The 25,585-nt window shown below is 40.9% G+C and overlaps 1 protein-coding gene across 2 annotated transcripts; it reads left to right on the top strand.

Annotated features, from left to right (window-relative positions):
- Window positions 1–2,330: 2,330 nt before the first annotated feature.
- fbxl20 (F-box and leucine-rich repeat protein 20) lies at window positions 2,331–25,582 on the top strand. Of its 2 annotated transcripts, none has more exons than XM_061748683.1 (15): window positions 2,331–2,660; window positions 9,327–9,388; window positions 13,454–13,508; window positions 13,585–13,659; window positions 13,760–13,854; window positions 13,995–14,063; window positions 14,476–14,571; window positions 16,212–16,338; window positions 16,416–16,490; window positions 17,595–17,725; window positions 17,887–17,947; window positions 18,084–18,128; window positions 18,662–18,718; window positions 18,820–19,032; window positions 20,407–25,582. In XM_061748683.1, exons 1-15 carry the CDS (start codon window positions 2,619–2,621, stop codon window positions 20,512–20,514), a joined length of 1,311 nt encoding a protein of 436 aa, XP_061604667.1. In that variant the 5' UTR covers window positions 2,331–2,618; the 3' UTR covers window positions 20,515–25,582. The 2 variants fall into 2 exon arrangements, with proteins under 2 accessions (XP_061604667.1, XP_061604668.1); XM_061748684.1 differs by having other exon boundaries at window positions 18,820–19,036.
- Window positions 25,583–25,585: the final 3 nt, after the last annotated feature.

The following is a 25,585-nucleotide window of genomic DNA, read 5'->3' as shown; positions in this document are numbered from 1 at the left end:
AAGAAAGCCATTTTTGGAAGTGGTATCGAAAATATAAGATGACACGGAGAAACTGTAAATGAAAAATGTGTTGTTCATGTATATTTTAATGAAAGTTTAATCGAAAAATCGCAATGTAATATCCACGATAGAACGCACGTGTACATTAATCCTCATACATTTATGGCATAAACTACTTAGCGGTTAAAACAAACATTATTATTTAGATAGGTAGGTACGTTATCGATGAGCGAGAATCTAAGAGTGTTTAATTGTGGGGGGGGAATTAAAAAACATATCACATCCCGAATAGGACGAGTGACGATAGTGACGAAGCGGATGCAGTCACGGTGAGGCGTGGTCGAGGAAAAACGAGGAAGTGACGTCTCCTACGCCAATAACAAAAAGTTCCAAAGAAGTTAGAGGGGGAAATAAGTAGTTAAAATAAAATCAACAAACATGCAACCGTTGAGAATATAAACATAATTATTAAATTAAATACGAGACTACGTCATCGATAAGCGACAAATTAAGCGTAAAACTAACTGAATGCTGATTGGCTATGATATCACGATCAGGCGTGTCCTTGGAGAAATAAGGAAGTGACAAAGTTTCCCCAGAACATGTTTTTTAATTATGCAATCAAAAATATACATTGTACATTCAGAAGAAAAGCCATTTTACAAAATAAAATTTAAAAAAGGACTTAAAGGACACCATCTCAATATTAACAAAAGAAAACAGCTTTAAACACGTGATCACTTAGGAATTAGGTAACATAATATTCATATATGCATGTGGCTTTAGAAAGGTGACAGTATCTTACAAATTCCGACATAAAACCACTTCATTTAAGATACGCCGCAAAGACTGGGGTGGCTTTCATAAAACGACATTTGTGAATGAAGTACTTGGCAAATAAAATCTTAGTATTTTTCACGAATTCCATTATCTCCATTCTCATTTGAAGACCAACCTTAATACGTTGAAGTTAATCTTGGAATACTTAGATCATTATAATTTACCCAGCAATGGAAAGAGTCCCAGAAGGCTCCAGTTATGGTACAATGGCGTTGGGGGGGAGATACTCTAATGTTCCAATGTCTTAATTACCAAACGTACACATGTTTATATCTATCTTAAACCTTATATTTAGAAAATCCTTACATGGATAAATCTCAATATTTTGAAATTAATTTCTTTAGCCTTTGGAAGATGGAAAGGAGATTACTTAGTTCTTAATTCTGACATTTTTGGTATAATTATTAAGTATGAATTTTCTCTTTAAGGGTGATGGAAAGCAAATTGCAGTAATGGTAGTCCTTATTAATTTGTTATTGCAGTTTTTTTTGGTCTAAAATCTTACATTGGAGGGAAATAAAGTTGTTAGAATTAAGGAAAATGTAGGTGATTTGTATGGCAGAGCAAAGCAAACATTTGTATTGTTTGTCACGGTGAAAAAGTATGCATTTATGGGACGTGCACTATTCTTGAGTGTATGAATTGAACGGATTCTGACTTGGTGTAAGATAAACATTACCATGTTTTTATGAATTGTAGGTATACGATGCAATTGGCTGGCGACTAGTTAATCCGACCGCCTACGTTTCCAGGACGTGTGACAAGTTTGATGAAGTAATTTTGGAATCGGAATCGAAAATAAGATAAAACACAGAAACTGTGATTAAAAAAGGGTTAAGGTGTTATATATATTTTTATTAAAGTAAGCAATAATATGTAGTCAGGAAACTATATCGTAAAGATTGACACCACAATAGAACTAACGTGTCCCGATAGCCTCATAAATGTATGGCAGTAAAATATTACCTGGTTAAAACAAGAAAAAAACGGATTCGTAAATTCAATACATAAATACGTCATTTATGAGAAAAGCTAACCGTTTTTAATTGTGAAAAAAACAGCGAAGAAGGACGAATGACGCTATATGACAAGTTCCATGTTGATTGGCTCTGCTTTCACAATGGGGCGTGGTCTCGTACAGACAAGGAAGTGCCATCTCCCACGACAATAACAAAAGTTCCAAAGAACGCTTAGTGAGAAATAAACTTGTTAGAATCAAGTGAGCAAGCATGAATGCGATTTGTGTCAGTACAAATAAAAAAATTACCTTTTAAAATTCCTGTCATGGTGGTGGAAAAAGGATAATTTGGTCTTCATTTTAAATGTATGAGTCGTGCGCATGAAATGAACGTCTTCATCTATTGTGGTGTAAAATAAACAATGGCATGATTTGAGGAATAGTAGTTACTTTACATTTGGACGTCCACTTTAAAATTCTCTGTATTTTTATACGTGATGTATCGGGCCATTGTGTGCGTGGATGGGAGGGAGCGAGTGAGGAAGGGAGAGGGAGGGCGAACCAACGCCAATAAGGGCCTATTGGCTGGCTACTGTCCGCACACACAGTGCGATTATTTTTTATTTATGGCAAGCAAGAAGCTGGCATTTGTGTTGTAGCTCCAGTCCGTGGCGTCCAAAATCCCGCTACCCAACCCGGGGTAGGACGGTAGCATGATAGCCGTGGATGGCAATCGGCAGGAAGAGCGTCCCCGTCTGCTGCATTCCGACTGCGCCCGCACCCGAAGCCACCGCCGAGTAGGCAAGCGGTGGCGTCCAACATGGGTAAAGAGGTAAACGGCGTCTCGCGGAGCCGCTTTGAGGTAAGTTCACCTGGCCCCCTCCCGAAACCTTTGACACGCAGTTTAAACACGTCACAGGGCCTCGCTTTGGACCACCATTATTACATTCATGGACCAAAATAATACTATGAACGGCGGCGACATTGACGCGGCTCGAGCACCGTTTGGGATTAGCTGTGTTGCTCTGTGCTAACAACAACAACAACAAGGCCCCGGCTGACTTATCATATCGACGAGGAGGACACAAAGCGGTATAAATGTCGGCTCATGTTGTTATCGTCGCGTGGTGCGTTAAAGGTCCCTAGATGTTTTATCATGCGCCATCAAAACAAAACACAGCGAAGCTACAGGATGTAAACCAAAGGCGGACTGTAAAATCAAAGTTCATAGCTGCGTAGCCGCTTTTAGCCCACAATTTAAGTTCGTATTTGGGTGTGTAGCTTATATTGCTCTTTTTGTTAGCGGGTTTGTTGTGCTGTCTTGGTTTGTCGCTAGCTACAGATTGACAGCCGACCGCAGGCCCTGAACCTTCTCCACAATGGCACTTAACTAACCACAGAGCCCACCAACTGTTCGTGAAACGCCAGTCGAGGCCTTGCGGTCGTTGAATAACGTTAACTTTATTTTCTACTTGCGGTAGAGAAGTGCTTGTTGTGTATTTTGGGGGGAAGATATGTTCACTGAAAACTCGGCGACACCGGCCACTTAATCTTGCGTTTAATCCCCAAGTGAGATGGAATTTGTCAATACGTTTTGTTTTTTTAAATGTATTTAATCTTTTTTTATTATTTTTTTACGGTGCAACAGCAAAAGATTCAGGCCGCTACATCCTCCTGCCAAGTCTTAACAGCTGCAGTCGAGCTGCTAAAGCAAGTTAGCTGCAGACAGCAGACTAAAACAGGAACAGGTCCTTGTCTGCCTTCAAAGTAAAGGAGTTTATGTGTGTTTTGGAAGGTGGATTTCCGGTTTGTGCTGCTTTTCTGTTATTTCCTGTTACACTAGATCAGTGTTTCCCAACCTTTGACCCATATTTTACTGTAGAAAAAAAATCAAACAGCACACCACTAAACAAAAATGTCATAAAGACTATATGCTATATACTGGACTAGATGATCTTGCTTCAATTTACTGACAAAATTACCCACTGAGTATACATCTCAGTCTGTTTAGTTGAACATAAAGCTATTACAGTAATACACTTGAGTTGTAAGGTTATGTAGCAGCTGTACAAATCATGCAACATAGGGCTTTGCAAGGTCAAAGTGGTGGCATGTGAGGAGTTCAATAGAACAATAAATTATAGACTGCAGTAATCCCTAGATTTTCGTGAGGGAAGAGGACTAAGCATTGCCATGAATAGCGAAAAACGTAGGTAAAAGTAATTGACGCTCCACCTAAATTTTTTTTTATAATTTCTTATATTAGAATTTTAAAGTGCCGTGAATATACCACAAACTATGGTCCCAAAACAGATCTGAAACAGATACTGAAAAGTGTATTAAAGTAATATGCCGTCAGTACTTTGTTGGGCCTCCTTTTGCATTAATTACATCATCAAGGTGGCATGGCATGGAGGTGATCAGCCTTTGGCACAGTTCAGGTGTTATTGTACCCCAAGTTCCTTTGATATTGGCCTTCAGATTGACAGGATTTAGGGGTTTTTGTTCCCTCATGATTGTCTCCTAAAAGATAATTGGCAGCGGGAAGCATGAAGTGCTCTAAAATTTCCTGTTAGACAGCTGGGTTGACTGTGGACTTGATAAAAGACAATGGACCCACATCAGCAAATGACATGGCACCGTAAATCATTACTGACTGTTGGAAACGTCACTCTGGACTTTAAGCAGCTTAACTTTTGTGCTTCTCCAGTTTTCCTCCAGACTCTGGGACCTTGATTTCCAAATGAAACGCAAAATTTACTTTCATCTGAAAAGAGGACTTGAGACCACTGGGCAACAGACCAGTACTTTTTCTCCTTAGTCTAGCACAGACACTTCTGATGTTGTTTTTGGTTCAGGAGTGGCTTGACACATGGAATTCTACAGCTGTAGCCCATGTCATGCAGACGTCTGTATGCGGTGGCTCTTGATGCACTGACACCAACCTCAGTCCACTCCTTATGAAGCTCCCCCAGATTTCTGAATCGCTGTTGCTTGACAATCCCCTCAAGGCTGCGGTCATCCATGTCACTTGTGCACCTTTTCCGGCCACATTTTCCCCTTCCTCTTAACACTCTGTTAATGTACTTTGATACAGCACTCTTTGAGCGTCCAGCTTCTTTTGCAATTTCTTTTTAGACCTTTTCTTCTTATGGCGGGTGTGAATTATGGTTTTCTGCACAACCATCAAGTCAACAGTCTCCCCCATGATTCTGAAGCCTACTGAGCCAGACTCGGAGGAAAACCTCTGCAGGTGTTTTGCTTTAATTAGCTGACAAGATAGTGACACAGAGAGCTTACAATGTTGCACTTTGTCATGATATTCCAATTTTGGGAAATACTGGATTTGTTTATTTTTCTGTCTTTCTGCCATAATCAACAAAATTGAAACAAATAAAGGCTGGAAATCTTGCACTTTGTGTGTGGTGAACTAATATAACATACAAGCTTCACTTTTTGAAACAACTTATTCAAATAAATGGACATTCCCTCGATATTCCAATTTTTTTCTACATACCTGTAGTAGAAGAGTTTTTAATTGTTCAGCCTGTCACTATATGTCATTGGGATAGATAGACGAACGAAGATACATTATTTGTAGTGAATAAATAATTTTCAGACAATCTGAGTGAAATTGGGTAATTTCCCATTGCATATAAGTAAATGCATAGAGTGCTGTGCATTGCTTGATTGTTTAATTACTAATTTAATGCTACATTATACTGTTAAATGTACTATTATCTTTTTTTCATAACAAATGGCACACAAATTCTTTTAGTTCTGGATTTTCCTTTTTTTTTTTTTTGAAAGGCATAGCTGGCTGTGTTCTGTTATATCACGTCAGATGTTATCCAATTTAAGGGAGTGGGACATGTATTGGCATGGAAGTCTGCCATGCAATCTTGTATGCTATATATGTCACAGGTTAACACAATGGCACGCAGGGTGAGCATAGTCACCGCATATTTCAATTTGATTTAAAATCAGTTTACTGTGTATGTGGTAGTAATTTGTTGCTTTATACGGTTCTACAGCAAAATGATGGCTTGCTGGAGGTTACGACTCCGGCAGCTTTTAAGACCGCTTTATTCCGTGACCTCAGATGGCCCGCTGGAGAACGCATAACACCCACATTCACGCGGCATCGGGTTCATTTTATGTTGGATTACAAAAGAGTGGGCGGGGAGGGGGAGACAATGTATGCCCGTCGACCCTCGAAAGAGCTCTGGATTATTTGGCCAGAGAGCACTAGGCGAGTTGTCAGAGTCAATTTGTCCGAAATCTAAATAACAAATATGTCCCCTCTCCTCATAGCAATTGTTTGTGTGTCTGTGTGTGTATCTCTCTCTCGATATATATGTATATATATATATGTGTGTGTGTGTGTTTATGTTGTACTCATACAAGGACACAGGCTGGCTTTGACCTAGATCCCATGTATTTTTAACTGCTCTTTTTATACAACCAGATTAATAGTTCTGTGACCTTTGTGTTTTTATTTAAAGACACATCACATCACAGCCCTTTTTCATACTGTCCGTCAAATCACGCTTTTTCCCCTATGTCGTTGGTCTTGTGTGGAAGTCTTTCACAAACGGAATACATGTGGTACTCGGTTTTTCGATGGCGAGCCGGTCCTATGGCCACAACCGAACCCAGATTTGTTGGAATGTACCATGATCTATCACAAACCTATGCTACTGCAGTAGTAAAATCATCCATCCATCCATTTTCCATTCTGCTTATCCTCACTAGGGTCGCGGGGGTGCTGGAGCCTATCCAAGCTGACTCAGTAAAATCATAATTATAGGAAATATTTGTACTGTATAAAAACACTTAGGCCATAAATATAAAACAATCAAATGAATAACAGTGAGTCGAAACGTCTTACATCGGTACCGTTATAAACCCTAGACATCATTAAAGCTATAATATGTGATATCTGGCGCCCCCTAGCTCTGGAATTTGACATTACAACAAAGCCTTTATCGCTTCGATATGACGTAGGCTAAATGCTTGTCCTGCTTCCTCCTCCTCCTCCTTCCAACCCCGCATGTTTCCTCCTTTCTCTATAGCTCAGTCGACCTGCGCGCTGTCCATATATGGGCCTGCCCATTCGTAGGTAAATACATCATTTCCGCTATGTCATTTTAGAGCGCCACCAAGTGATCCAGCGTGGGGATGTATAGGATAGTGCCTAAATATAAAAAAATGTATCAGAAGCTGACGCACTTTATCAGCATCATGTCATCTACTGTTGTAGTGGCTTGGGTGGTTATAATGATTTTTTTTAACAAAAAATAGTTGGGGATAATAGCTTTAAACCATTAAAACAAAAAACTTAATTAGTTTTACTGAACAAGCCTTTTACTCCACAGTTGTTTCTCAAACATTTTCACCTCCCGTAGACGAGAACACGGACATCTGACTTTACTCTCATCTCTCCTGTGCTGTTGTGTTGAAAGCAGTTATCCGGCAACTATTTTGTGGCCCTAATGCTCCTATGCACAGATCATTGGAAGATGCCTGTGAATGCTCTCATTCATCCAGGTCATTTCATTATCAGGTATGGAGTAAATCGCAAATCAAATCGATCGTAAAAGACCTTTCACCTCTCATCCGAGCAGGCTTCATCATTTCATGCACATATGGTAGCTAGGACAGCTCTAGTCTGAGTGTTGGTGTGGAAACCCAACTATCCGTAAAAAGAGGAGAAGGCTTATGACACCGCCTATCTCACACATACAATGCCATCCTTTCATTCCTTTGAAAGAGACAAGCATCTAACAAATAACAACACAGCCACTTTTGGCTTTCAGCTGCCTTTACTACGACTGTGGTTACAACTAGGCTTTACACGATCAGGATTTTTGGGGCCGATCACTGTTCAGCGAGTTGAAAAAAACGATAACCGATCACCGATCCGATCACAAGATGGAGGAATGTCTATTTAAATGACCTGTTCATTTACTGTATATACTTGTGTACTTAATTGCTCTAAAAATTATATTTACAATAAATAATGTATCATCTATTCATGCCAGTGAGGCATAGTGACAGAGAGAACAAATGATAAATGGTCTTTTATTAGATGGCAGGAAGTACATACAGTAATTAATGCATCCACTTTTTGTGATATTATTGTTTGTTGGTGTTCCGTGAGATTTTTCAATTGGAAAATATGTTCCTTGGCTCCATAAAGGTTGGAAATCACTGCTCGAGTCAGATCGTGTATTCTAATCAGTCAGGTCAAACCGACATTACATGACAGAAATAATGGGTGCTAACTTACTGTAATGAAATTACTTTATTTTTAATTACATTACTTCACCCACACTGAAGCTTTAGAGCATGATTCGACAGAACGCTTGCATGTTTATGTCCAACCGTTCGTGGTACCACTAGCTTGCTAGGCTACATTATGTTTTGTTGCCTGGTTGCGAGCCGTATTGTATTAAAAGTACGGGAACATAACTCAAGCAAGCCTTAAACGAACATCCTCTCCTGTCCTGAGCACCGGTGACCACCAACACACGTTTTTCCCCATTTTGTCCTTATAATACAAAGTCGGCGCGCTCTACTCTTGTTGTCGTCGCCACGGTAATGAGCGTATCCAGTCACATTTGAGTTGCCAAGATAAAACCCAATGATCGTAGAAAACGGGATGCGGTGGTATCGGAATACAAGATTTTATTGCAGTAGTCTGACATAGTGTAATCGTGAAAGAGCATAATATTTCTTGTAGTCTGATCCAGGCATTCCGTGTTGTCTGTTCCACACCGCCGACGTGTTTTTTTGTTTTTTAAAATAATTTTATTGGCCGTCAGATATTTCCAATACTACGTCAAAAGACGCGCGACAAGGCTAAAAATACACCAACTTTTTGATTCAAATATACTGTGCACGATGGCAACGTGGAGTAAACGTCTTTTGTGTCATTGATTGGATCGGCAAAATTATGACATTAAAGCCGATCAGCATAAAATGCTAAATATCGGCTGATACCGATAAGCCCGATAAAATCGGTGTAAAGTCTTGTTACAACTGAATTCAATCTTCATGAGGGGGGGTCCCCACCCAAATGACTGTTATTGGCAGGCAGAGGCCGGCATCCAATGCATCTTAAAGACTAACCTTTTGCATCGCAAAAGAGTGATACAATGCGTGAATGGGACATATCACTAATTCAAGCTAGAGCTGTCCTATCTAGCCTATGCAAATTAACTGATGAAGCCTGCGCAGATGAGATCTTCTAAGACAACCAGAACAGCTCAGTTGTGATCAATTTGAAAACCCCAAGATCATAGAACGTTAGTAAAAAACAATGCTTTCACATTACACTCAACCGTTCAAAGTTCTCTCCTGATATAATTTATTTTGCCTTTTTGCTTCTTTATCACCTGCTCACCGCCCCCGTCCTCTCCATGACATTAAAAGCTATCTCTGCTGACGAGATTACATTATCATCAGTTACCCTTGAGTGAATTTGAGTGGTCTTTTGCTGACATCTCTCTGGCGCCTCTTCCAGATGTTCACGAACAGTGATGAGGCAGTCATCAATAAGAAGCTACCCAAGGAGCTGTTGCTGCGGTGAGTGGCGTTCTGATTTTTATTTTATTTTTGGCATATAGCAAATGCAAAATTGAAAGTACTGTATATGTATAATGCATATTTTTCAAAATTGAAAACAGTTCCCGCCTGTCTTCATGTTTGTGACAAGACTTTCATCAAAATACCCCAAGGATCAAGGATTATAGCTCACATTGCACCCTTTTTTTGTGCGGCAGTCCTGTGTAATGCAAAATAGCCACTGCTCATCCTGCCCCTCTTCTGTGGGACCAATTTCAATTACGTATGCTTTTTGGTACCGTGACTCGGTGTCTGTCGGGACACTTCTACATTATTCGTGCTCTCACCGTTTTATCTCGGTGCACTGTTTGCTTACTGTCATTGATTACTACTGCCCACTTGTGTTTGAGAACTCTCTGTACCATTTGCACAGTCGTCACTGTAGGAGATCATTGCACTATTAGTCACTTTAAACTGGTCTAAATTGCTTGAGAACTCTCCATCATTTGTACAATTCCAGTTATATCAGTATCACCACACTAATGGTTCTCTTTCATTGCGCTCCACACTCGTGTTTTTTGTGTCCTAAATATATATTTTGTCATCGTGGCAGTTTGTTGTATACTAGAGTGGCTCCAACTACCGGAGACATAGTCCTTGCGTGTCTTGCAACAAACTTGGCCAATAAAGATGATTGTGATTCTGATTCTGATGAGCCACTGCTCAATCTGCCTGCCTACTGTGGGGCTTTTAATTACCATGACAACCGGAGACGGAGCTAGGGGGTTTGCGACAAGGCTAGCAGCTATAACTAGCCGAGAATGTGAAGAAAACACTAAAGCCCATAAAGACAGTAAAATTGTATTGTGGATTGTATTTTCGCTTATAGAGGCAGCCCTTCATCACAAAGCTGCTGGATTTCACTTGTCAATTAATGCACAGATTCGTGCATGTGGAAAATGCAGAGGACACATTGTGACTGTCACAATTGGGCAAAATTCAGATGGGCTCGATCACATATATACGATTTTGGAAGCAGGCAGCTCACAAAACCCAATTGTGTTTAAGATCACCAAACAAATGTAAATATCAGACTAAGATAACCCAAGTAAACCTAAAATGCAATTGTTAAATTGTGATTTTATTTATTAAGAACAAAAAACTGTTCAAAGCTACCTGGCCCTGTGTGAAAAAGTAATGGCCCCCTAAACCTAATAACTGGTTGGGCCATCCTGAGCAGCAACAACTGAAATCAAGTGTTTTTTTTTTATCACTGGCAATGAGTCTTTCACATCTCTGTGGAGATATTTTGGCCCACTCTTACTTGCAGAATTGTTTGAATTGTGGCTGCGTGGGTTTTCTCTGGGTACTCCGGTTTTCTCCCACATCCCAAACGCATGCATGGTAGGTTGATTGAAGACTCTAAATTGCCCGCAGGTGTGAATGTGAGTGCGAATGGTTTTTTTGTTCATATGTGCCCTGCGATTGGCTGGCGAACAGTTCAGGCTGTACCGGCCTCTCTCCCAGAGTCAGCTGGGATAGGCGTTACGGAAAATGGATGGATGGAAGACGCGTCTTTATGTTCTTTTTGGTGAGCAGGTTTTCGTCTTTTTGGTGAGCAGGTTTTCGTCTTGAAACTCTGCCATGGATAACATTTTGCCCAGTCTCTTCCTTATTATATGAATACTGACATTAGCTGAGGCAAGGCAGGCCTGCAGTGCTTTAGAGGTTGGTTTGGTTTGCTTTGTGACCTCATGGATGAGTCGTCGCTATGCTCTTGGGGTAACTTTTGAAAAAAATATAAGAATTTCAGAAGGGGACCAACACTTTTTCATGGCACTGTATTATGTGCCCTACAATCCGCAGGCGACGAGTCCTGGGTGTACCCTGCCTCTCTCCCCAAATTAAGATGGAATAGGCTCTAGTTCCCAGCGACCCTAATGATAAGTGCTTTTAAAAAAAAAAAAAAAAAGGAAAAAAAAGGATGGATATTGATAGTTTAATGTCACACTTGATGGGTGGGCAGGCAGACCCAACTATTTGTATACAAGCAATTAAAAAGTAAATTTTTCGTAATCTGTCCAGTCACCTTTTTAACTCCATGCAGACTAGACAGATCTGAATCTCATACTGAAAAGACACAACTGGCCTCCTCCGTCTTCTAACAAAAACAAACACAGAATGCATACATGCCCTCTGGCGATGATATCAACCAAACAGCAGGATGCACATTTCGCCTTAGTCCCAAATGCTCCCTGGATGCTTAATTAAAAACAGACGCCTTTAGGTTATACAACATTCAAATTGTTCTCAGACTCGGGGGGGGGAGTACATAAGCCTCTTAGCAAAATGAAGCCCGTAACTCATGCCTCTGTCTCGTGCGCCCATACGTACTTTCACTGCTTCGATACCTCCAGACTATTACACTCTTCACTAGCTCACAGCATCCTATAGTGCTGTGAGCAGCTCGTGAAGTTGTTGGGCTTGAAGGTGACCTCGATATGGGAGGAGGTAATGCCTGATTGGTTGGGCCCATCTGATCCACATTGTGTAGAAAAAGTATGAGCAGCTGACTGACACGCATGTGCTAAAATAACATCAGCATGGTCCAAAAATCTTTTCCAGCATCATAAATAATTGGAGAATGTCAATTGGGATTTTTTGTGGTTGTTAACTACCCTGGAGTCTTAGTATCTTAAAGACTGTAAAGTAAAAATAAATGTCTTGTGAATTTGACACACCACAGAAATGAGTGTTTTTACAACAAACAACAAAATGAGGCTTGAAAATTGCGAAAACTGGAACGCTGTGGGTGTGTCTACTAAATGTGCTGAGACCACACCCCGCTCAACTGTTGACTGTCAATCACATACCACTACCGTAGATATCAGGGTATACGTGTTCTATGAAAACGATGGTATCTTACACGATGTAAAATCCTGTTAGTTATGGATTATAATCATAAAATAAGAGCACAAGCCAAATGACACTCATATGTGGGGACATCATGTGACTGCCGAACGATCGCCCAACTACATCACTGGGCAGCTGAAGTTCTTATTTAGTGGGCCAGGGGCCACTCATGCCGGATGCCCAAGTGTGTCATTTGGGTGCCACTTTAGCCGCACCCTCTCCCCCGTCCCCCAAAATGCAGAAAAAAAAAGTATTTAACCCTATAGCCCCACAATTCAGTGCTTCATAGTTCCCAGTCTTTTCACATTTGCAGCAATTATCTTCAAACATGTATGAAGCATTTAAAACAAACATGATTTCACTTTTCAGGGACGGTATTAAAAATATGAACTACTTTGATGGTCTTTTATCTTGCGTGTCTTTTTCCCCCAAAATGAGATGGACTGTAGTACGTATTTCCAGAACTAACACATCCTCCAGTGACCACATGGTACTAGTATTGCTAATTTGTAGATCATTGATGGGCAAACTTTTGTGCTCAAGGTCCGCATTTGACTTTCAAAACGGAAAGATAGGCCAGGTCAATGTTATTGTTTAGAATGAATTTAGTTATACCTAATCAAGTATTCAATAAAATTAAAATGTTAAAACTGTATAAGTCACTCTTTATTCAATTTAACAATTATTGTGGCCCGTACGTGGCCATACTTTGCCCAGCCCTGATGTAGATGGTTTTCCAACAATATGTGTTGAACTGGAAAGATTAATAAAACTGTTCTTCAATTAAAAATTAAAGCACAACTCATCCTAAAGTGCCTGAAAATGGGAAAAATAAACCAAGTATAAGAAATACTTACCATTTTCAATTGCTGCATTTTTTTGAAACATACACAATCTAAACTTACTAAACTGTATTAACAAAGGAAACTTCTCTTTGATGTTTTCTTGTTTCAAACCGCAACATTATCCCTTAACACTGAACCTCCGCTCAGCGCTTGTATACCTCACACCCACCCACTTGCTCCACGTGCAAAAGTTGCTCCGAATAAAGCATTTGATCAGGAGGCGTTGCAATACACTTGATAGGTCTGCGTATTTCCTTTGTGTCTACATTACTACCAGTTTTGTCCTATTGGGTACCTCTGCTCTAAGCTGCCCTTGTCTATCTTGTAGAATCTTCTCCTTCCTGGATGTGGTAACGCTGTGTCGCTGTGCCCAGGTCTCACGGGTGAGTGAGTGTGCACATAATCGTACTTTTAGTTTATATATTGTGTCCAATGACAACGATTTGCATATGCCGTCAGTCCTGGAATGTTCTGGCTCTGGATGGAAGCAACTGGCAGCGGATTGACCTCTTTGACTTTCAGCGGGACATCGAGGTGGGCTATGGTTTATTTCGCATCTCATCGCATGTGTGCTCATATCAAGTTGCATGAGGAGACTGTGCGTGTTTTTTTTTTTTCTCTCTCTCTTTTGCAGGGCCGAGTGGTCGAGAACATCTCAAAGCGATGCGGAGGGTTCTTGAGGAAGCTGAGCCTGCGGGGATGCCTCGGCGTGGGCGACAGCGCCCTGAGGTGAGAAGTGAGAGTGATGGATTGAAATTCTGATGCCGTCAAGTCTAATGTCAATTCTTTGTGTGTGTGTGTGTGTGTGTGTGTGTGTGTGTGTGTGTGCGTGTGCGTGCGTGCGTGCGTGTGTGTGTGTGTGTTTGTAGGACTTTCTCACAGAACTGCAGGAACATCGAGCTGCTCAGTTTGAATGGCTGCACCAAGATCACTGACAGGTGTGGATATAATGTGGATCGAGACCTACCCCTAATAGCAAAATAATGCGAGGAATTGGTCGCGTCACACATGTGCATTATGTGTCTGATTTTGTGACATTCTTACTTGTGTGACTACATGTTAAAAAAAGTTAACCTCTCTGTAAACAACAAGACATTCTGCCAGACCTTTGACAACAAGTGACAATGCCTATGGTGATCCTATAGTCACTGTCCTTCTTAACAGCCCTTGTGGAGGTTTCTCCTTATTTTGGGATAAAAGTGTCACAAAAATACAAAGAATAGTTTGAATTTTATTGGAGTTTCCCAAAATCTTTTCCCAAATTCAGAATCATACAACATTCAAATTCGCAGGCTCTGATGTATACGTTACATTTAAGCTGCCTTTGTCTTGATCTTCTTGTCTTTACAGTACATGTAGCAGCCTGAGCAAGTTCTGCCCAAAGTTGAAGCACCTGGACCTTGCATCATGTACCTCAATCACCAACTTGTCGCTCAAAGCCCTCAGGTATGTCCCACGAGTAGCACACTAACATAACACTGGACTGTACAAAAAAGTCTAACCATAAAAAATCAGCACTTGGCATGTGTCCAATCAAATAGTTCTGATCCACACTGCTAGCCCTGAATCCACATTGGATCCAGAAATCTTTTCATTATGAAATAGTTATTTTTGAAGACCCTGTAAAAGGACCAAACAATTTTGACACACCACATAGAAGTGTTGTTAACAAATCTGCCAAATTTGAATGATTTTTAAAAAATGACTAATTATATAACACAAGGCTTCCCAAATCATAAAAAATAAAGCCTGCCCTCGAGCTGTAGGACTGTGTGGGCATGTCACTGAATGCTCCCCTTCAGCTGTCAATCAAGTATGTGTCTGTCACACAGAGAGTATGTGCCTCACACAGCCTGCGCGGGCGCGGCTGTTGCAAGTTAGGCGGGTCCCAACACCCAACCCGGGCGGCTACTTAACTAGCCGCTGCTGGGTTGGCTTGTGCGTCGGGCCGCTGAGCTGTCCGGGTTTGCTGGGACGTTGCTCTGAGCGTCGTGCGTGAGGGCACACGGTCGTGACACTTTATACCAAAAAACACATAACATTTCAGAGAAGATGCTTTTTTTGGGGAGGGGGGGGGGGGGGGGGGGGGGGGGTTGTAGGCATAGCTTGATGGCCGACTGCATACTGTAATGGTAAAAATGGGCCAAGTTATTATCAATTAGGAACTGTCAATTGCAGTGAATAGCCACTGAAGGCGCTCGATACTTATATATTGGGAGAGGGCGACTCGTGCTGTTCCTTGGTTGTGTCAGTGTACGTCCGTTTTTAGCCACGGCCAAGAAATCTGGTCAACTGAGAAGTTGTTTTACACTTTATCTCAGCAATTCAGGACTAAATTCTTCCCAGTCTTTGCATGTTTTCAACACTTCCAACATATTTAATGTATTTAGAAAAAAAAAACACAGAAAGGACTTTTCAGGGTCTTAAATGCTTTTTCATGGGCCAGCCACAGCCTCCCTCAGAATTCACACGAGGAGGGCAAGGGGTTGCTGTTCATTATTATCATAAGGCCTCATTTACACTGCCAGACACAAATCCAGGTTGGAGCCAGAAAGATTTTTATGGTATAATATTCAACAATTTGTATATTTTTTGGCTCAGCAACAGCCTCTCTCAGAGGAAGGGGTGTTGTAGTTTCATAATTTTCTTGAGGCATCGTTCACACTGCCAGACCCAAATCCAGATTGGATCCATATGGCTTTTTATGATTTAATAGTTGTCAATTTATAAATTGGTTCGGCAATAGGCACTCAAAGGGGAAGGGATATTGCAGTTCCATAATTTTCCTCAGGCCTCGTTCACACAGCCAGGTCCGTATCCAGATTGGATCTAGATTTATTTATTTTTTTAAATTAATTTAATGACATCAGAACAGTAGGCCCTCCGGTTGCTCAAACTGGATTTCAGAGTGACCCGATGTGTGGACTGTGGACACACAAATTTAGAGCTGAACATTTGACAGTGTGGACACTATAGCTTCAGGATCAGTAAACACACTGATCCTGCGCGTGTAAACAAGGCCCGAGTTTACAAAACGGCTTTCACTTTTTTATCTCACTTCTTTTTGTTTTTCTCTGCCACTGAAGTGAGGGCTGTCCCCTGCTGGAGCAACTCAACATCTCCTGGTGTGATCAGGTCACTAAGGACGGCATCCAGGCCCTAGTCCGATCCTGTCCGGGGCTCAGGGGGCTTTTCCTGAAAGGCTGCACACAGGTGCGCTTTGACTTTTGTCATGTTTTAGGCTGAGTTTCACTTGTGATGTTGTAGAATTTCAGTTTTTCCTTTTTTAGCTAGAAGATGAGGCACTGAAGCATATTGGCACGAACTGTCCCGAGTTGGTCACGCTCAACTTGCAAACATGCTCGGTAAGTGCAGTCAATATGAAAGCATCTTAAAGTGGAAGTACAGTGAACCCTTGCCAATTCGTGACTGGCTTTTGGCAAAACCCATCTTATCTATCCATCTGGCTGAAAAACACACCTATGCGCCCCTCACCGCATATTTGTTGTACTCTTTCTGTAAATCCTTGAGATGCCACCCAAATGAATTGCTCTTCTAAGGCACCATGTTAGCAGAGGAGTGGCCAGCGTCAGCCACCAGTTGATAACCGGTCAGCTTTGGCAGATTCCAGTTGACTTCCGATAAAGCTAATGTTGAAGCAACTTTGGAATCTAACATGGGAGCTCATTTTGGAAGCTAACATTGGTCTTCCATAGCTCTAATGTTAAGGAGTAACAGTGGAAGCTAACATCAAAAGTTAACATTGAAAGTTAATGTTGGAGGCTAACTTCAGAAGCTAACATTGAAAGCTAACTTTGGAAGCCAACGATAACGCCGGATTGTAAATTTGGAAGCTAACATTGGAAGCTGACGTTGGTCTTCCTTAGCGCTAACATTTGAGGTAATGTTTGAAGCTAATTTCAGAAGCTAACATTGAAAGCGGATATCGAAATCTAACTTGGGGAAGGTAACGTTAGTGATAATGTTTGTTGGTAACTGTCCAATCTAACATTGGATGCTAATGATAAGCTCATGTTAAAACTAATGTCAGAAGCTAACATTGGACCTCAGACACGCCTGAAACTAATTGTGGTCTTCCTTAACGCTAACATTGGAAGTGAAGCTAGAATCGTTAGCGGTAACGTTGGTTGGTAATTTTACAATTAAATTCTACCTTACCTCGAATGTTAGCGGTAACGTGGTATTTGTACGGCTTGCAAAGCGGCGATACACACAACGTCATCATCAGACTTAGGGTGCATTTTTTTCCCCAAATCAAATCATCTAAGTCATTTATTTTAAGGGCAATGCCAGTTTTAAAACATTTTGGGATAAGAGTTTGAGGTATATTTAGTTTAAATTATTAATTTAGCCAATTAAAAAAAATGTTTTACGGGGCATTCATTAGTTGTGAATTTTTTCTCTTACTTTCTCCTGCATCAAAACACACTTCCTGTCTTTACGAGTAGCAAATCACAGACGACGGCCTCATCACCATTTGTCGAGGCTGTCACCGTCTTCAGTCCCTGTGTGTGTCAGGCTGCGCCAACATCACGGACGCCATCTTGCATGCACTTGGACAGAACTGCCCCCGCCTAAGGTAACACTTTAATATTGTTATGATCAAATGTGTGTGCAAAAAAAAAACTGCTTCTTATTCTGTTATGCAGAGTCTCTTGAGACTGACAATGAGCGATGCTATTATTTTGTTACACAATGCTGTCTCTCTTTTTTTTTTTCTTCTTTTTTTCTTTTTTTTAGAATATTAGAAGTGGCCCGCTGCTCTCAACTTACAGACGTGGGTTTCACGACATTAGCAAGGGTGAGTGTAATCAGACTAATAAATGCAAATGTTCACTAGCTATTGATCTGTAGAAGCACAATTTGGCACATTTGTAGAAGTTCAATAATACAAATTTGCAGTAAATGGCACTATAATCTATTTAATTTCTTTCTAGAATTGTCACGAGCTTGAGAAGATGGATTTAGAAGAATGTGTGCAAGTAAGTAAACAACAGTACAGTGTTACCCCAATATTCACATTTCAATGGAATGTATCCCCACGAGAAGCTGGGGTTCACTGTATACCCTTTATAAATGTAACTGCATTTTTATTATTTAGAAGCACACCTGGCATTTTCTGTGAACGTTAATTAAGTGTAGAACACAGTGTTACTGGCACCATTGTTTTCTCTGTAGCAATGACATTACTACTCAGTGTGCTGTGTGACTAATGGATCAGAATAAAGCTGGGCTATCATTTCCTTGTGGTTATAAATGTAGTTTATGGCTCTAGATAAAACTGAACACTTTTCCTAAATATTACGAATCAGTAGTTTCTTTGTGTGTGACATTACAAGGCCTTATGCGCTTTTCACTCTTCACTTGGTTTTCATGGTATTCACCGTGGGGTAAGAAACAGGACGGCGCAGGGACGACAGCACCTTGGTGCAAGCTTTTCCATATTGAAGAATATAAGATAATTTTCAATTAACATCAGTTTGCAATTATGATTTTTTTTCCCCTTTTAATTCAGATTACAGATGGAACTCTCATACAGCTTTCTATCTACTGCCCTCGGCTGCAGGTTCTAGTGAGTGTTGTGCGCATCATTTTGCTGTCTCACAGCAAGCACATCATGGCCATGCTGCAGTCACCAAGTTATTCAACCCTTCCACTGCCTTCTCCCCGTAGAGTCTATCCCACTGCGAGCTCATCACCGACGACGGCATCCGCCACCTGGGCAGCGGGCCGTGCGCCCACGACCGACTGGAGGTGATCGAGCTGGACAACTGCCCGCTAATCACGGACGCCTCGCTGGAGCACCTGAAGAGCTGCCACAGTCTGGATCGCATCGAGCTCTATGACTGCCAACAGATCACCCGCGCCGGCATCAAGAGGCTAAGAGTGAGTGAGTTTTGCTGACAACATCGAGGGTCTCAAATGGATGAAAGTTCATGCCAAAACAACAGGTTAGGCACTTACCCCGAACCACAAGTCACCTACAGCCAAGCAGAAGCCTGACGAAAGCCATTTCTGGAAAAGGCATGCTAACAACATAAGCTAATCGAGGTCAAGGGTTGTAATTTTTTTAAATTGTGATATATATTTAATAATTACATTGACCATATTTAATAAGGGTGGCACGGTGGACGGTTAGAGCGTCTGCCTCACAGTTCTGAGGACTGGGGTTCAATCCCCGGCCCCGCCTGTGTGGAGTTTGCATGTTCTCCCCGTGCCTGCGTGGGTTTTCTCCGGGCACTCCGGTTTCCTCCCACATCCCAAAAACATTCATGGTAGGTTAATTGACAACTCTAAATTGCCCGTAGGTGTGAATGTGAGTGCGAATGGTTGTTTGTTTGTATGTGCCCTGCGATTGGCTGGCAACCAGTTCAGGGTGTACCCCGCCTCCTGCCCGATGATAGCTGGGATAGGCTCCAGCACGCCCGCGACCCTAGTGAGAAGAAGCGGCTCAGAAAATGGATGGATGGATATTTAATAATGTATCTAAGGACTGATCAATATATTTTATGTTATTCAATTGATATTTTTGAAATTATTAATTAATTCATATATTAATTATGTATTTCATTGTCTTTCAGTAGCTAAAGGAGTTAAGGCGCAAATATAGTGGAAACTTAAGATGTTGATTCATTCCTATTGGGGGGGGGGGGGATTACAATTGAATTACAAATCCCAGTTCGAATGAAGTTGGGATGTTTTGAAAATGTAAGTAAAAACAGAATACAATGATATAATATGTAAATCCTTTTCAACCTATTTTAAATTGAATACACTTAAAAGACAAGCTATTTTATGATTTAAACTGATGTTTATTTGCCTATTATCTCTCCATACAATGTGGGGGGGAAACAAATTTTCCTTACACTAATGTGTAATATCCTCTATCGATTTTTGATTTTTTATTTTTATTTTTTTTTTATTTTATTTATTTATTTTTTTTTTAGGGAAAAAAATACCCCACGAGAAATTACGGTCAATTCACTTTTTTTCCCCACACAACACCATCTTGACAACGCATTATACTAAATGGGAAAAAAAACGCCTTATCGTGACATTCACACTCACATTCTGCAATATATTCAGCTCACACACATACTCTCTCACACTCGTGGCTCAGATAATTAAACTTGACTAAGACAAGAGTAAAAGTACGTCAACTGGGATTAAATAACAGTAAGGCACAGCGGAATAATGTTACATGTACGAGTAGCAGAGGAGTCGGGTAACACATTTTCGTATCTTCTTGTGCTTCCGCAGACCCACCTGCCTAACATTAAAGTACACGCATACTTTGCCCCCGTGACTCCTCCGCCTTCCGTGGGTGGCAGCCGCCAGAGGTTTTGCCGCTGCTGCGTCCTGCTATGATGCAAAAGACATCGACATCGGTCTTCCCCCCCCTCCCTCCCACCACCCCTGTGTCCCGGAGTCTCTCCTATACAAGCTTCCTTCCTAGATCCCTGCCCTCCCCTGGTCAAGCAGTACATTCTTGCTGTGTCCCCCTTTTGAAGCTGCAGAGAGACCAAAACAGTGCAGGGTAACACACACGCCACACTCTTAATTTCGTTTTATTTCACACAAATGTCAATGGCAGCACGGCGCAATAGTGTTTCACAGGTTTGCCTCACACTTCTGAGGTACGGGGTTTGAATCTCATCTCCGGCCTTCCTGTGTGGAGTTTGCATGTTCTCCCTGTGCTTGCGAGGTTTTTTTTCAGGTACTACACGTTCCTCCCACATTCCAAAAACATGCATGTTGGGTTCATTGAAGACTCTAAATTGCCCATGGTTGTGAATTTGAGTGTGAATACTTGTGTGTATACATCAGACTTTGAGAACTAAAGTGGGCTAACTCCATTTATGTCTAGCTAAGTGCATAAATGAATTGAGAAAAGGCATGTCATTCAGATGAATACTGATCTAAATCAAGGTTTAGTTCCAATTTTGACCAATAGGGTGAAGTCCATTATTATAGTCATCACTTCTCCTGATTCATCAGCGCAACAGCTGGGCCAGCTTCCATTTTCGGGCCCATGAAACCAGATTTCACCTTTTGCAAAACCATCCCAGAAAGAAAGTGAGGTTCAGAGATTGAAAGAAGAGTCAAAAAGTAGGTAGTGCTCTTAGCTCATGTTAGTATAAGGTTCATTGTTCAGGAACTAGTTATAGATTTGACAGATATTCGGAATGAACAAAACTTTGAGGTAAACCACTATTTCTGTAAAACTAACTACTGTATCGAGAAGTAGTAATCACGGTTAGGGGCGCTGGAGCCTAACCCTGCCGACATCGGGCGAAAGGCAGACTACACCCTGAACTGGTCGCCAGGCAGTCGCAGGGCACGTATAGACACGGACAACCATTCACACTCACATTCACACCGTCACGGAGTGGGAACTGAACCCACGCTGCCCGCACCAAAGTCAGGTGAGTGTACCACTACACCATCAGTGACTCGAAGTAGTAATCATTTTCATATAAATGACAAAGATAACAATCCCCCAGATTTTTCAACCAACCATGGAACTTTAAATCACTCCTCTGCAAAAGGACAAAACTGGAGTTGGCCCACTCTAATTCTCAGTGGGTTAAAGTGTGCACTGGGATTGGCAAACAACTAGTCCAGCGTGTACCCCGCCTCTCGCCCCAAAGACAGCTGGGATAGGCTCCAGAAGTTAAGTGGTATAGAAATGGCAGAATGGATTAATGTTATGACTAGTGTAAAATGAATGGAGAAAACGGTAACAACAACCCCATTGGCCTCACAATACCTCTGATTTTCTCTCAACATCCAATCGTATTAATTGCCATCAGAATGTACATTTATGATTGGACCACTCAATATGGCCCCTGGATGAGCTTTCAAAATGAAACACCCACACTGGGGTCAAAGTAGGCTTTGCTTGAATGTATACAATGAAAAAAAGCAATGCAAAGGACATTTAAAAACAATCTTGATGGGGAGAAAACAGCTTTTTATCTCACGTCCTGTACTGTTGGAAAAGGTCCAGAGTCAGCGCCTAGTCCCCCATCCCCCTCTCCCCTCAAAAGAAGTGACACAACCGGAGAACTGCAGCAAAAAATGTATTTAAAAAAAACAAAAAACAAAAAAAACACAGCAAGCTGTCTGCTTTTTGCACCTTATCGAAACAACATCCAGACTGTTTACAAAGAAGAACATTTCAAAACATATTAGGTTTGTACTAACAATGTGCCCCACTCGCTGGACACACACACACACCAAGGTTGGTACCCCTCCCCTGTCTCTCTTGTCTCTATGTGCTTCATTGGCGAGGGGCGGGAAGAAAAGACAAACTATTTTTCTAAAATGAAAAGCGGCACACATTTGGGGACTGCAGAAGATGCCAAATGTTGCATGTGACACCTATTTTTCGTTCTTTAAAAAAACAAAAAAAAACGCAAATGTACATAAGTGAGGACTGTGGGAGTCTTGGGTTGATGGACGAACCAATTGGAAGAAAAAGAAGATGACAACAGGAAGAAAAAAAAAAGATGATTACTTGTAGATCAACAGGAAGAAAAAGCCAACCATGTTCTGCTTTGATTTCATCGACTTGTGTGAAAGAGTAGTAGGGCCACACTGAAAAGATGAACATATTTTCCATAGCATAGTTTACGTTTTAGTCATGTTACAAAAATAAATTTGTAATATTGCTAGAATATTATTTTTATGAGTGAGTGTCACAATTCCTAAATGCTTCATGAGCCACTTCCGCTCTCTACAAACCTGTCATAAATTCATATTTGTTAAAATTTCTTTAAAGGGACCAAAAAAAAGTGTCAATTTGAGTCTCTTACAATTATTCTCTAAAATTGATATCATTTTTGCTTGTAATATTACTTTATTTTCATAAATTGCAGCTTTTTACTCATAAAATTAGGACTTTATTTTCATAAATTAAAAATGTATTTTCATATTACTACTTTATTCAGTGTAACATTTTAACTTCATTCAGAAACATTTCTGGTAATATGATTTTTTTATTTGACATTTTAAATATTTTAAATTTGGAATATGTCAACTGTCATCCAACATTACAACTTTTTCTTGTGATAATGACGTTTCCCATTTCAATCTTTTTGATGTTCCACCTTTATTCTTGTGAATACTCATCATGCTTTTATTTACATTAAATTAGGGCAGGTTTTTTTCTCCCAAAAATAACAAACTATTCCTGTAAAATGTTTTTGTTTTTTTTCCAAATTTTGTAATATTCTGGCAATTCTCATAATTTTATTACCTTTTACGGAATACTAGGTTTTGTTTTCCCAAATGTTTTGATATTCTGCCAATTCTCATAATCGTATTACATTTTCCCGTAATATTGACAGTTTTATTCACGTTAAATTGGTGCATTTTTCTACTCATTGCAACTTTATTCTCGTAAAATTATACCTTTTTTATTTGTAATCATCAGCATTTTTGTCGTAATACTCTTGACATCTAATATTACGACCTTATTTTCATACATTACAACTCCTGTGATTTACAACTTAAGTCTAATTCAATTACATCCCATCTTAATATACCAGCATTATTCAGAAAAACTAAAATTTTACTTCCCCTTACGTTGAAACTTTATCGTTGTAAAAATGACCATTTTGATTTTGTGAAATAATGAGGATTTTTGGGGTAATATTTTGACTTTACCCTCATTCCCCGCCCCCCCATCAAGTGTGGCCCTAATACTCCTTCGTTGACTCCTGGGGGCCAGAAGGGGTTGTGATTGTGAATGACCCATGAAGTATTGAAACCTCCCACTACCTGCTTTTTTCTTTGACCCATCCCACCCCCCCCCCCCCCCATCTAGGTGTCACTTCATTCTGTATTCAACTCCCCTTTCTTTGCCTTTTTAATTTCTTTTGGCGTGGCTCCGATTGCACCTGCCTCGTTCTGCATTCAGTGTCTCCTCTAAGATTTTGTGTTTCTGTCGTCACAAATGTCCAGGCTAGGTGCAATTGTAAGTAGGATTTATTTTCATTTTTTTCTTTCTCCCTGTCTCTCTCCCCCTGATATTACTTCTCGAATGTCCCTGAGTGAGACATCTCTTCAGGCATGACCTGCCACTTGAGAAAGATTTTAATTCATTTGTATACGTTGCCCTCCTTTCTCCTATTATCCTGCACTAAATTACTCAAACGAGACTGAAACGTGGAATGTTAAAGCATCCTAAATGTGCCCAAGATGGATTGGAGGCGAAAAAACCTTGAGTCAAGATTATAATAATTTTTGTGGGATAATGCGAGATGGAATGAGCCCTGTGTAATCCCGCTTGAGCCGTTTTGTTTGAGCGGGGTTTTACATGTGGGATTAGGGAACGTGTCAAAATGGCAGCCGTGTACTCCGGAGGAAGGAACGCATAAAGGAGCTTGCTGGCCCATGTGTCAATACTGGAGGAAAGCGTTAAGAAGCTGACTGACCCATGTTTCAATGCTAACTCTGAAAAACTGGAAGTAGTCCGGTGGCCCTTGTGTCAGCGCTAACTGAATATACCAGAAGGAATGTGTGACGGAGTCCGCTGGCCCATGTGTCAACGCTAATGCTGAAAACCACAAAGGAGTTTTCTGGCCTATTTGTCAAGGCTAAATCTAAATATGCCAGTAGGAAAATGCAGAAGGGACCTTGTGTCAACTTGCTGGTCAATGTGTCAATGCTAACTCTGAATATATTGGTAGAAAAGCACGAAGGGGTTTGCCGGCCCATGTGTCACTGTTAACTCTGCTAGTCTGTTGGCCCATGCGTCAACGTGCACTTTTTACCGGTAGGACAAGTATAAAGGAATCTAATGGGCCCGGTGTTGCTAACGCTGAAATGCGCGAAGGAGTGTTCTCGCCCATTTTTTACGGTTATTTCTGAATTTACCAGTAGTAAAGCATGAATGAGTCCGCTGACCCATGTGTCAACATGGGTGAAAAGCGTAGCGCAATTCGCCAGACCATATGTCAACGCTAGCTCTGAATATACTGATCGGAAAGTGCCGAGGAGCCCGTTGGACCAATGCGTGTCAACGCTAACATTAATATACAGGTTGAATAACATGGAGGAGTCTGCTGGCCCATGTGTCAACGCTAACGATTAGTCCATTGGCCCATGTGTCAACGCTCACTTTGAATTTACCGGTAGGAAAGCATTAAGGAGTCGGCGTGTGTCAACATCACCAGAAAGCAAAACTCCCTGTTCCCCTTACATTTAAGAACACAAAAGCACTGGAGATAGAACCCAAGAGGTGAACGCACCCACCCGGTTGCACCCCCAAACAGAACGTTCATTGACATATGGGCGATATTTAAAATTGACAATGACTGTAGTTCATACAATTACTGTAAATCTTTTCCTTTATTTCTTTTTTTTTTTGTACAATTAACCGATATAAATGAATATGTACGTATGAATAAATATATACCTATATTATTAAGGC

Source organism: Phyllopteryx taeniolatus, chromosome 16, assembly GCF_024500385.1.
Source record: "Phyllopteryx taeniolatus isolate TA_2022b chromosome 16, UOR_Ptae_1.2, whole genome shotgun sequence".
In the NCBI taxonomy this organism is placed as follows: domain Eukaryota; kingdom Metazoa; phylum Chordata; class Actinopteri; order Syngnathiformes; family Syngnathidae; genus Phyllopteryx; species Phyllopteryx taeniolatus.
The sequence above is the reverse complement of the archived record's forward strand: the minus strand, read 5'-3'. Positions and strand labels throughout refer to the sequence as shown.

Coding starts and splice junctions, on each gene's coding strand:
- fbxl20 (XM_061748683.1), top strand. CDS start 2,619: ATGGGTAAAGAGGTAAACGGCGTCTCGCGGAGCCGCTTTGAG. Junction 13,509..13,584: donor GCTGTGCCCAGGTCTCACGG/GTGAGTGAGTGT, acceptor ATATGCCGTCAG/TCCTGGAATGTTCTGGCTCT. Junction 19,033..20,406: donor CCGGCATCAAGAGGCTAAGA/GTGAGTGAGTTT, acceptor GTGCTTCCGCAG/ACCCACCTGCCTAACATTAA.